The sequence below is a fragment of the Cryptotermes secundus genome, unplaced genomic scaffold (assembly GCF_002891405.2).
Source record: "Cryptotermes secundus unplaced genomic scaffold, Csec_1.0 scaffold1678, whole genome shotgun sequence".
NCBI classification, from domain to species: Eukaryota; Metazoa; Arthropoda; class Insecta; order Blattodea; family Kalotermitidae; genus Cryptotermes; species Cryptotermes secundus.
Window position 1 is genome coordinate 235,344 of NW_019742005.1, and position 13,692 is coordinate 249,035.

Below are 13,692 nucleotides of genomic sequence, written 5' to 3' on the forward strand. Positions count from 1 at the left end.
TAAAATACCACTATACTCCGCGTCAAGTGGAGCTACCAAAAATTCGTAATTGAAAATACTGTTGCCTACATTAAACGTCATCAGCTGTGTTCCCATTACCCTTAACTTACTTCCGGTAATCCCTCTTGCGGTTATTTGTGTCGTTTGAATTTCAGACGTGACAATTTCGGGTTTTATCGCACTCACACTTGCTCCTGAATCGACTAACATTTGATGAATTCTCCCCTCTATTTCTATTTCCAACAGGAGCTCGGGCCCGGCAACGGTCATCTGCAATCGACCTATCTTCTCGCCGACGACTGTGGGTTCGACACTGGGGATCTGAGTGCCGAACCGTGCCCGTTTGGGGGCGGATTGGCCCGGGGCACCCGTGGGCAATCCCGACGTATATGCCCAAACTCACGGCATTTGTGTCACTGAATTTCAGACGTGCGACCGTCATCATAGGGAACCCAAGGCCGTGCTGGTCGCCGGGGTTCTCGTCCTCTGGGTCCTCCTCCGGACCTATCTCCTCGGGTTGCCATGTGTGTGTGTGCGGAGGGCCACTTCTCCCCTTTCCCCGCGGACCACTTTGCGTCCTCCATTCTGGCAGAACATGATCAGGGGCTTGTCGGCAGTCCCTCGCATAATGCCCTGGTTTCGCACAACGATAGCATCTGGCGTCCTGCCTGGCGGCGAAGATGTTACTGGGACCTTCCCTCAGTCGTCTGTGCTTTTCCACGTTCTCGATGGTCACAGACAGCTTCACCGCTTGATCCATCTTATTCGGCATCTGGTACCGCACCTGCTGGTCTACGACACCTCTGAGTCCATGGATATATGCGGCGAGCAGCCTACGCTCGGCCTCCTCATTAATCACACGCTGCGTCTCCTCATCGTCAACCCTACGGATGGTTTTCTGACACAATTTCCGGCAACGATCTCCAAACTCTTCCGCTCCTTCCTCCTTACCTTGGATTGCCTCCTGGAGACTGGTGTAGTAGTACTGATCAGGGAGCTTGTCACTGAACCTCTCTAACAAGGCCGATCTTAACACTTCATACGGGCATCCATCTCTGCCCAGATCCTCGCGCCCATGCAAGTATTGAAGGGCCAATCCCAGTAACTTCGCCTTCACAATGAGGGCCTTATCCTGATTCGTCCATCCGCTCACCTTAGCTAAGGTTTCAATCTGGGTCAAGAAGTCGTGCACGGGCTTACCCTGGCTCTCTCCAGTCCATTCCTTGATGCCTGCGACAAGCGAGACGTCTTTGCTCTGACCTCTAGGGCCGTCCCCAATTCGGAGGGTTCCGAAGCTCTTCCATCTGAGCTTGGAGGATCTCGATTTCCACTGACTCTGCCATGGTTTGTGGTCTAGGTTCCTTCTGGGTCGGAGTGCGTCTACCTTCGGGTAGGCATTCCTGGAACGTTGGCGTACTCGGCTCTGGGGCCTTCTACCATTCGGTTTGTGGATAACTTATACGTTCCCTTTCGTGGGACCATATATTCTCCCTGCCTGGGAAAGGCCGAATATCTATGGGGCGGAGTGCCTTCTGGCGTCCGGGAGGTCCTGCGGACGGTTCAGAGTATAATCCCTCCTCAAATGGCTCCCCACAATAGGTGGACAGGAAGTCGGTTCTCTCTATTTCTAGGTCGTTATACGTACATCCTGGGGTTATATACCTCTGGACGATCCTAGTCTCTACATCGAACACTACCGTCCCGTTCGAGTTCTCAGTGGTAAATACCTTATAACATGGGGCCTGGAATCCCTTGGGGGTACCTTCAAATGCAATTTCAAGTCGCGAGTCTACTCCTAACTGCTGAAACTTAGGTGCATGCTCGTCTATTCTGTCAGGATCAACTTTCATGTACTTACGGAAAAAGTTTTTCACTAGCGCCAAAGCAAACACATCCGAATCCTGCAAAGCGGTAGGGCTAGTTGCGGCAACAACATGGACCAAAAGAACAGTAAACAGGGGTGCGTCTCGGGGGTCAAGTCCCTTCCCACAAGTGCACTGTCCCCAGCAACACATAACCCTTGTCACAGACCCGGATCACTCCCAGCCTCAAATAACATTATGAGGTAGTAAGAGCCATCCACGTTATCCACGTCCCTTCTTTCCTTCGGGGTGCAAGTCCTGTAACTCGGGCTGAGTCACAATTATCCCGCAGCTGCCACCAGTTTTGTTGTGCCCTAAGGGGTTGGGGTAGCGCCGACCCCTAATGGGCTCGTGGATAGCCCTTACCGGGCTCGGGAGATACCAGGTAAAATAAACACACAGGTACAAAACACATAGAGGATGTATTACTTCAACTTTCTCTCTCTGATACCTAACTTATAACATGAAAATAAATCTGACTAAAACTACAAGTACAGGATATTCATTCTTTGGCCTATCGCCTCATCATCATGGAGTCCTACTCAAATCAGTCCTTCAGTTCACAATTCTGAGTGTTTTAGTTTACCACTGACAGTGACCCGAAAAGAGGCAAGTACTCACTCGAACAGCATAGTAGACACAGAATGGCGACTCTTGCTGGTCCCTTCATTGTTGGCACTGTCACAGAGTTCGGTAGCAACAACTACGCCCAGAAGCCTTCTTTCAGCACTCGCGTCTGGGGCTTTTATAGGTCTCTACGCGACGCGCGAGTACTACCCACGCGTGGAACCGCCCTAGAATAGTCTTTTCCCATTGGCGTTCGTCTCTTGCCGTTTCAAAACTTGCCCATATATGGTCACTGGTGTACGTGCGTAGTTCTCTAACCGATGCATCATAAAATGGCTGCCTACCGGATACCACACACTCATTAGTCTGATCTCATTCACTTCCGGTGACTGTTCCTTCCATTTTATTACAAATGAACTAAAATTAATGATAATACAAAAATATATCTAGTATCTAGTGCCGGGGCACAACAGGTCATTGGATTTTTTCAGTTGACCTAATCCTTCCAGCCGTACTAGACCCTGGGGTTTACTCAGCCTCTAACAGAAATAAGTACCAGGAATTAATTAAATAATTTTCCTGGGGAGTAAAGTGCGGCCGGCGCGTAAGGCTGACAACCTTACTGCCATCTGTGAGCCGATTTTCTAGATAATGTGGGACCCTCAACGTCACACAACCCTACGGGCCTTCGCGGCCTGGTACAGAGATAGCTTTACTTTTACTTTACTTTAATATATACTACATGTTTATGAGAAAGCATCATGTACTGAGAAAATTCTAACTCGATCTTTTGGCGGATTTACACGTAGAGAAAAACCATATGGACCGCTTTCCTTCTGCTGTAATTTTAGTATCTGATGAGATAGGTAGAAGGAACACTTTAGTATGAATGAAATCAATAAAACGATACAGTTTGGGAGGCTGTGGTGTTGGTGTTACTGATGGGAGTGATTTATGAGGTACACCGTTGAAATGGCATCAGATGACATGATATACATACCAAGTTTCATGAAGAGTAGTTTGGGCATTCAGGTAATTTTAAGGTTATTACCTCAACAGTTTTGAGAGGTTGTAGTGTTGGTACTACTAATGAGATTTCTTAACGCAGTTGAGATGATCTCAGAAGGCATGGTATATATACTAACATCCATGACGATCGGTTTGGGCATGTAAGTAACATAACGGTTACTACCTAAACATTTTAGGTTGTAATGTTGGTATTACTAATTGAGGGTCTTGTGGAGTATGCCTTTGAGATAGCCTCATGTAGCATGATGTATACATAAAGTTTCCTGTAGATTGTTACAGGTGTTGAGGGAATATTAAGATTTAGCATCAGGAAAGACTGTAACATTGGTACTGCTGATGGAAGGTATTTATAAAGTGAGCCCTTTAAATTGGCTCAGATGTCATCAGTTGCCATGGCGATCTGTTGAGGAATTTAAGTAACGTTACGTTTATTATCGCAGTAATTTTAGATGCTGTAATTCTGGTATGGAGGATGTCGTTCAGTTGGCTTTATTGGCATGATATACATAAAAAGTTTAATGAGGACTGGTACAGGTTTTCAAGCAATATTCCGGTTTTGCCTCTGAAACTTGAGAAGCTGTAATGTTGGTTTCGCTGAAGAAAAAAATTTTAATGCATCCTTGAGATGGGCTCAAATAGCATGATACACATTCCAAGTTTCATGAAGATTGTTTCAGGGTTGAAATAATATTAAGGTTTTGCCTCAGAAATTATGAAGACTGTAATTTTGTTATTACTGACTGAAGGGGTTTATGAAATGCACCGCTGAGATGGGTTCAGGTGACATGATGTACGTACCATTCATGAAAATCTATTTAGGCATTTAAGTAATATTACGGTGATTACCGTAATAGTTTTAGAGGCGGTAATGTTGGTATTACTGATGGAATGGACTTATGGAGACTGCCGTAAACAGGCTTCATATGGTAAAATGTACATACCAAGTTTCATGAAGATTGATATGGGCGTTCAAGCAATACTGAGGCTATATCTCAGAAATCTGAAAGTCTGCAATGTTGGTGTTACTGTTGGGAAGGATATATTAATTAAACCGTTGAGATTCCTTCATATGGCATGATATTCTTACCAAGTTTCACGAAGGTTGGCACAGGCGTTCTAGCAATATTAAGGGTTTTGTCTTAGAAATCTGCGGAACCCAAATGTTGGTATTACTGATGGGAAGAAATTATGAAATGCGCCATTGAGATCAGTCCTGATGACATGAAATACATACCAAGTTCCATGATGATTGGTAACACTGGTGAAGCAATATTAAGGTTTTGCCTCAACAATTTGAAAGAATGTAATGTTGGTATTACTGATTTAGGGATTTATAATGGGTGCCGTTGATGTGAGCTTTGTGGCATGATATACCAATTTTCATGACGATCTGTTCAGGCGTTTAAGTAACATTGCTTTCATTACCGCAACAATTTTAGGGGTTGTTATGTTTGTACTACTGATAGAAAGGACTAATTGAGTATGGTGTTCAGAAGGTTTCATGTGGTACAATATATGTACCAGGTTAATAAAGATTTATATTGGATTTCAAGAAATATTAAAGTTTAGCCTTATAAATTTGTGTGGCTCTAATGTGGGTGTTACTGATGGAAGAGGTATATTAATTAGGCCGTTGCGATGGCGTTAGGTGCCATTATATACCAAGTTTAATTAAGATTGGTTCAGGCATTCAAAAATTAATAGGGATGATCTCATAAGCATAATTTTTTTTCAAAATATGGAAAATAGACTAAAAAGTGATTTTTAGAATACCGCATGTGTTTTTTGTGTATGTATGGACATATGCCTCGCTAGAGCCTGAGCATTTTAACGGATGTTATTTATGTTTGGTATTTATCTCTCATAGGTCGATACCCAACTAATACACGCATTCTTGATCTGAAAGTCGGGGCCCTCAAATTGGCTCCAAAATAAAATGACGATTTTCTCAAAAAGAGCTGTACTCGTATAGAGTTTCATTAAGTTTCAGTAATTTGTGCAAACCGTCTCTCTAAGTAGATCTGCATATCTGATGAATACGGGCAGGTGCACTAAGAGCTGTGATGGTGGCAAATGTATGGAAAATTTTGAAATTTCAGGATCTGCGATACTATAGAAATTTCTTGATGTTCTCTGTTTCTCAGACACTGAAGAATAAACAAAACACACTAAGGCAATCCATATTTATAGACCACAAGGGAGCATACGGTTCAGTTATAGAGAGAAAGACTGTACAGTATTCTCACTGAAATCTGTGTATCCATGGAAGTGCTTGTACGAATAATGATTAATATGTTTTAAAGGAAACATGCAGTAAAATATACATAAGTAAAAATTGTCTCATAATTTTCTGACACCACGAAGTATTTTACAACCATTGATTTTCTTCAGAATACTTCATACGTCCAAGAAATTGGGGGAAAATTGAAACTGAATGGGGCAAATTAATTTGAGTTCCATACAGTCGTTGTTGTTACTACGGAAAAACACACGTCATAAAAGTAGAGACACTCCCTTGGACGCTAAGAGATTGGTCTTGAAGTAAGCATAGAGAGTTAAGTAGCAGAAGTACGTTTAATAGGAGTTAAGTAAACGTTTTGTCTTTACCTACTTCGGCCGTTCTTAGCCATCATCAGCAGGCGCACCAAACTCTGTAAAGGTAATATACTTTACGTATTTTGTTTTTTGAGCATATTTAATGTCATACATGGTCTTATAATAGTTATTCAAAGTAAGACAGTGTGTATCAAGAGTTATTGGTTTCAACCGGCTGAAATAAGTAAAATCATATTAAGTATGCAGAAGAATGTAATGACAGCCTTCGTTTCTGTGGTTAGTTACGTCATATTGTGGGCCGAGTGTCCGTCTGTAAGGTGTGTGTAATGCCGTGAAGCACGTTGTATTGTGTAGGACAATGACGTAAATAAAGTGGTCTCTCTTTAGTCCTGGGTATGGCTTCTGATGACGGCCAATAGTCGTCGAAACATGGAAATTAAAACTTTTACTTATTCCTATTACTCGTAAACCAGTCATGCTTGATGAACTTCTGCTATTTAAATATGTACCTCGTATGGAGAAATGAAGAAATCATTTTTTTTGCTAGTGGAGTGGGACTAAGCCCTTGTACTGCGACCACTTATAGCCTATTGTGCCAGCCCCAGATGATAGGTGAGGGTGATTGTGGAACAATTGGTGGAATGAAGATTGGCAGGGGAAACCGAAGTACTCGGAGAAAACCTGCCCCAGTGCCACTTTGCCCACCACAAATCCCACTTGACCAGACACGGGATCGACCCCAGGCCGACGCGGTGGGAAGCCAGCGACTAACCGCTTGAGCTATGGCTCGGCCAGGATATCATTAAGTATATATTCATGTCACGTTATCGAAAACAAATTCAATGAACTTACATTCGATATAATTATGGCCTAGATTATCAGCCCATCTTCGTCTCCAGTACCACAGTAATTCAGCTCTAGGTTCCCGGGCCGCGGGTCGGGGGGTTGATCTTTTTGAATCCTGCAAGTGATGACACGCGTTCCCTTAGTACCTCACCCTGTATGGAACCATGCATTGATGTGCTGCTTGTCGCCACAATACACATAAACTGATTCTTCAAAAACAAGAGATTTCACTTCATTTATAATAAAAATGATATTGTACATTCTTGGGCCGAAATTTTGTCATGACAGCCATAGGCATATTTTATCTCGTTGTTTTCCTGTCTAAACAAACATCGATATATGGTAACACTAAACTAACTCCATGGAGAAGACTGCGTCGTTAAAACTAATAGTCATTAGTTAAATAATTATCTGCCTTCTGTACAACATGATCTTTCTTTACCGTGCACATTGGAGCTCGCACTTGGCCTTTCTTCACACCAGAGAACCCATTCCACAGACTCCCACAATGTCTATCCTGCTTCTTCAAGATGTCTTTTAATATTGTGACATGACTTCTGAAAGCCAGAAGTGTGCAGTTAGAGAAACACAACAGAGACATTTGTTGCTAGTCAACGGTTAGATAAACACACGTTTTCATGGCAACGGCGAATAACAGAACTATTGTACGTGGTGTTCTATCTTCGGGTAGCCTAAAGCTAGCTCAGACCGAGATAAGAATCCAGAAATAGAATCCGAGAGATTACAGTCAGTAGCAGCTGAGATGCCGTGAGTCGAGGACATGAAGCCGTCACGGGAAGGGATTGTGACGATTCAGGGGTGAAATGTTAACAGACATTGAAGACTTTGTGTGCAATAGTTACAGTAATGTTGTGAGTGTTATAATTATTTGTAGTTACAACATGTGAGCATCCAATAAATCTATTCACCCGTCAAAACATCGCTTAAATGTCTCTAATACACATGACAACATTGTTCGTCTATCCGTGCCTACGTATCCAAAAATTTCTTATGTGTTCAGGTTTCCTACATTCACACTGTATAATTCCCCACATCTTACACGTCAGTCTCTTCTGCATTTTATTATCGTAATAGTATTTGGAAAGCTTCGTATTATGTGATTTTCTTCAGCCTCCTGTCACTTCTTCTTAAGCCAAATATTCTCAGTGCCAACACATTCACACTGTACTTACAGCTAACCGCCATATCTAGAGGCTGTCACGTCATCTGCAGCCCAAGCAGACGCCATGACGTGCTGACGAGAGACATACTTAACAAGCTCAGATGTCTTTATCGACAGAAATGAGGACATTTGACATGAAGTTTACGTATTTAATTCAAACGAGAATGTAATTTCTATGCAAAATATCTGAGGAGTGTTTCTAATAAAAGATTCATTAACTTGGCTAGAATGATGAAACAAGAGGGAAAGAAAAGAGTCGAGAGTCTGACTGCATAATTGGACCCGAAACAGCTCTAACTGCGACTGAATTTTTGAAACCTCTATCATTCTGTATTTTTTCCGATAAAAGAGCTACAAATCTTGGCAGAAGAATAGATGCGGGTGTATTGATCAAGTGTGAGCGTTGTCTGGTGCCGTTAACGGTGTGTGACATCGCTTCTGGTCTGCACAGTACAGTTCTTAAGCCGTATAGTAGGTTAATTAACTGTCTACATGATTTTTAACTTGACAGATTTTCCGCAATATACCGTTTAACGAATTCAGCACTGAAAGCCGTTCGTGAGTATAAAGCAAGACAGCATTTAGAACGTGTTAGGAATGATAAGCCTACTGATACTTGCTGCTCGTATCCCAGGATAACAGCAAAGGTTGTCCCTGTGCCATAAAGACATACGGACGATGGCGACATACCTCCACATATTCTAAACACCGAGGTTAGTGACAGATTCGCCCTTCGGCCGTTTTGCCATTGCGGTAATCGCCTCCGGGTTACCAAATACATAGGAAGCTGGGTGAGCCAAGAATCTGTTTTATGTAGTGGCGAAATTAATGACTGTTCCTTTCTGGGAATCGAATCCCGGTCGTTTAGCCCGTCAGTATATTCGCTGAGATACCCCGGCTTTTATCCAAGATGAATCAGTAGATGAGGGCTTAAGAACATATAATGTCATTAATAAAATTGAGGTAGGAAAACCTTATAAGTACATTTTCAACGTATGGCCTTTGCAGGATCCCTTTCCTATCACATTCCTGTACACCACCACAGAAAACTTGCTTCATTGATATACTGTCTGTTGCATATTTGGCCTTGCACGGTGCATTTGAAGTTATTATCGATGGTACACTGTGACGGGTTGCTCAGAGCATGAAGATATCGGACCAGAAAACCCCGTGTAACGCGGTCGACAACAGAACTTCCCTTACTTAATAGAGAAGGTCTCAATCCTCACGACAACAGAGGAATTATTGAGGACGTCTCCTAGGCAACGAATACAAACCTTAACGTCCCCATTCCGCACTAACTCTAGTTCACAGAGCTTAATTGCCTGCTGTCATTGTTTTCAACCCAGACTGTGACCGCCACTGAGAATATGAACGTTGCTTTCTCTGCTGCACTTGGTGCCAGTCAATGCACTGCGTCGGTACCACAGCAAGAGGCTGCGGACAGTTCCATGGCTCTCACCACAAGGCTGTAATTGAAATAAAATAGCCAGGGCTCGGTCTAATTCTGGCGCCGTAACTATCGGAAAACCAAACATGTCCGAACGCAGCGAGCCACCACCTCATACAGCTGAACGGATTGCGCGAATGACCCGCACTTCTGAATAAAAAGGGCAAAGAACATTAAAAAGACCTCCCATTAAAGCACCGTAGTTAGCAAAGCTTGCAGTTCTTCCAGACATTCATTGTGAACCCGCTTCATTGGAGCTTTTAATGGTACTTCTCAGAGGTTAACCGACTTACAGGCTCCAACACAACCCCGTAAAACAGACATCGTCTGCCATTAGGAATCTTACATCCATCTATCATGCAGTAAAAGTCTCTGGTTACACTGCCCACGGTTATGACCACCTAGACGGTGGTGAGCCCAATGGTAGTGTGGGAGCTGCCCACATTCAAACAAGCTTGACAACGCAAGCTTCATTGCTTAGCAACGACGAGTAAACAGGGTTCCTACTGTGGGAGCTGCCCACATTCAAACAAGCTTGACAACGCAAGCTTCATTGCTTAGCAACGACGAGTAAACAGGGTTCCTACTGTGGGAGCTGCCCACATTCAAACAAGCTTGACAACGCAAGCTTCATTGCTTAGCAACGACGAGTAAACAGGGTTCCTACTGTGGGAGCTGCCCACATTCAAACAAGCTTGACAACGCAAGCTTCATTGCTTAGCAACGACGAGTAAACAGGGTTCCTACTGTGGGAGCTGCCCACATTCAAACAAGCTTGACAACGCAAGCTTCATTGCTTAGCAACGACGAGTAAACAGGGTTCCTACTGTGGGAGCTGCCCACATTCAAACAAGCTTGACAACGCAAGCTTCATTGCTTAGCAACGACGAGTAAACAGGGTTCCTACTGTGGGAGCTGCCCACATTCAAACAAGCTTGACAACGCAAGCTTCATTGCTTAGCAACGACGAGTAAACAGGGTTCCTACTGTGGGAGCTGCCCACATTCAAACAAGCAATGAAGCTTGCGTTGTCGCGCTTGTTTGAATGTGGGCAGCTCCCACAGTAGGAACCCTGTCTTTATTGTGTGTCTTGATGTGGATTTTGGCCGTCACCACAAAATATTTATAAAATTATTAAACGAATCTAAAATCACTGTGTTATATTAGCTTTATTTAGTGACCGCTACATATTTCGATCATTATCAGGCGGAATTCTTAAATACGTCATACGTTACTCAGTTATTCCAATGTGGATCTATAGTGTTAACTGTTAAGATCCTAATGATACTTATAATTTTGGTTCAGTTTTATATACGTGTACACATATATTGTCGCGTGTTGGGTGTATAACGCGACAAATAACTTCACGCCGTATTTGATATAGCGAATTTTATTTCACATTCGCACTTACAATCACCCAAATTACAGATTCGCAATTACTGCTATCTACAGTATCACAAATACCACACTGCAAATGCCAGAATACAACTGACTGGTTGCTGGCTAACTGGGAACTCTCCGCTGGCTAAATGGAGAACTGTTGATCACACACTCTGACTCGGAACTAACTCGGAACTAACTCGGAACTGTGAATAGTCTTCGCTGCTCCGTATCTAGCCTCGTTCCATTGTTGTGTGGTGTCGTGTTGCTAGCAACGCTGTCCGGAGTTGTTTACTGCTGCCTAGCAACCGCGGTATTCCTTCGTTACGTCACCGTGCGGAGGGGGGGTGACGGAGCGCTCACTCACCCGCCACGTCACTGCTGGGGTGGTGTTCTCCGTTGCCCAACATGTCACAATATATATATATATGTTGTCCCGTTGTTACGATGTTAACTTCCGTGTTTCTTGTCGTGTAAGGTAGACGATGGTATCTTCCGGGTTTCGTGGTTATGTTTCATATCTGAAAGTAAATTAGCGTGTATTATTATAATCTAAGTTTCGAGCTGTATGTATTTATGTAGTTTGGTGTGGGTGAATTGCTTACATGTTATGAGTGATGCTCGCTTACGTTGTTATGTACGTATGTTTCACCTCAGACCAATTCCAGCAACACGCCACGCCTCCCCGGCTACATTCGTGCACAGCGACCTCGAGAAGTGCACGCACGTCTTCCTCCGGCAGGACACGACTCGTAGATCGTTGGAGCCCCCCTACAGCGGCCCCTATCAGGTCCTATCACGGAAGGAGAAGACACTGCAAATCCTCGTGCGCGGCAGGCTCGCCACCGTGTCAACCGATAGGGTCAAACCTGCCTACATATTAAACGAGACAGGCCGTGGGACCACCACCGAGACCTTCACCCCCGCAGCCGACGAAACCCCAACCGCGGTTCCGGATGCCGTGCCACCACAGCCTTTACAACGAACTACACGCTCCGGACGTCATGTACATTTTCCTGATCGCTTCAACAGCTGAGCAACGATCTCCGCGGGGGCTGATGTGGGAACTGCCCACATTTAAGCAAGTGTGACAACGCGAGCTTCATTGCTTAGCAACGACGAGTAAACAGCGGTTGCTAGGCAAAGCCTACAACAATACAGACAGTGATATGTTTTCTATATGTCCGACTCTAGGTTACATAAGAAGACAAATTGAGTGGAAGTTACAGTTACAGTTCTAGATTCTACAGTTCTACAGTTCTGGTTCAGTCTGTTCATTATTGTTATTATTATTCTTCAATTCTTCAAACGCAAGTTCGTCTGTGTATACTGTGCAGCTGTAATAAATACGATTTACAGGACAGTTCAATAAGTGATTGTCTGTTCAAACATGGACATCCAACGCATGGTTGAAAGCACTGAAGCAATAGTCATGAAGCTGTCTGTGCAAAGATATTATGTAGTAGTGAAAGGTTCTTTGCAAGCAAGTGACTGCATAGTCTTTGGACTAATTCCAGAAGAAGTTCAAGCAATATCAAAGAAATATCCTTCCTCATTTAAAGTGATGAATGGAATGACCATTAAGGGTCCTCCAGTACAAGTAATAAATACACTGTGTGAACTTGGCTATGAAGTTGTCTGTAGCACTGGTGAAGCAGAAGTGGCGTGGACTCTTCAGAGGGAAGTGTGAAATAACAAGAACTTCATGTTACTGTGAAAGGGAATGTGGATGCAACTGAAACTAAAGTGTTTGGACTTTCACAGAAAGATTTCCAGTTCAGAGTTGTGTTTCAATACAATGTTCAAAGGTGTTACAGAGTTCACTATTGTTATTGTATCATTAGTCTTCAGTTCTTCAAACTGAAGTGCATCTGTATATACTGTGCAACTATCATAAATATTATAGAACAGTTCAACAAGTGGCTGTCTCTTCATATAACGACATCCCACACTACAAATAATTATTATACTATTGCCGATTTACACAATTTACAATCACTCTATTTTAGTCTTAATAGTATGCATCCTGTTCTGTGTCATAAATAAGATATATAAAATATAGAATATACTGGCTACACAACAACAATTAAAATTCAGAACAAAGAAGACACTACTGCATCAACATTTGTTTTTATTATGTTTATTAGAGACACAACATCTTTCGACCCTTTCACGGGTCATCCACCAGTCTGAGCTGCTGACTTGCAATCAATTGTCATTTTATTCATCGAATAAGGATCCTTATATATATACAGAAGGTCGCATCAAGTGGAGGAACTGTTTTGGAAGAGACTGTGGACCTGTCGGCTGACAGATTACGGATGAATGAATATATATATACATACCAGACGATGGACAGAGTCCAAAACAAGCCTTATAGTTCTACATACGCCATTGTCAGAGTCCTTTCATGTCGAACCGTAAAGTGTCACTAAATTACACATTCCCAATAGAACCGAAGTGCTAATAAATCCAACCATCCGAACTAGAACCCCTCATTTCGTCATGCGTACCCCCTTACACGGGACACCATTTTCCTTCAAAAGCCTCCCTGCCAATGCTGAGCATTTCATACTTAAAGCCTAGCGCACGTCTCTTCAGGCTTTAGTCTCCTGACTTTCTCCATCCACCTCCTGTGATGTCGTGGGGAACAAACTGCGGTGTGTGCCAGGTAAATGCATTTCCACATCAAGAACTGGCCAGTTAGCCTGCGGTGCTGCGAATATGTTTTATGTACACATCGCCAACACATTTGGGTCTTAATTTAGCTGCTCTTTTTATTTCTGATAATAGAGAGCATTTGTTTAAGATGTTAACTG

The 13,692-nt window shown here is 43.1% G+C and overlaps 1 protein-coding gene across 2 annotated transcripts in view; it reads right to left on the minus strand.

The window, feature by feature from the left end:
- The window catches only part of LOC111873000 (QRFP-like peptide receptor), a 301,696-nt gene that overhangs the window by 71,685 nt on the left and 216,319 nt on the right, over nt 1–13,692 (minus strand). Inside the window, exon 1 of one of the 2 annotated variants that reach the window (XM_033754917.1) lies at nt 2,484–2,809. The exons of the other annotated variant lie outside the window; for it this stretch is intronic. Within the exon in view, the coding sequence (XP_033610808.1) occupies nt 2,484–2,532 (49 nt within the window). The 5' untranslated portion in view covers nt 2,533–2,809. Of the gene's footprint in view, nt 1–2,483; nt 2,810–13,692 lie in introns of those variants that run through there. 2 annotated transcript variants of the gene reach the window in all.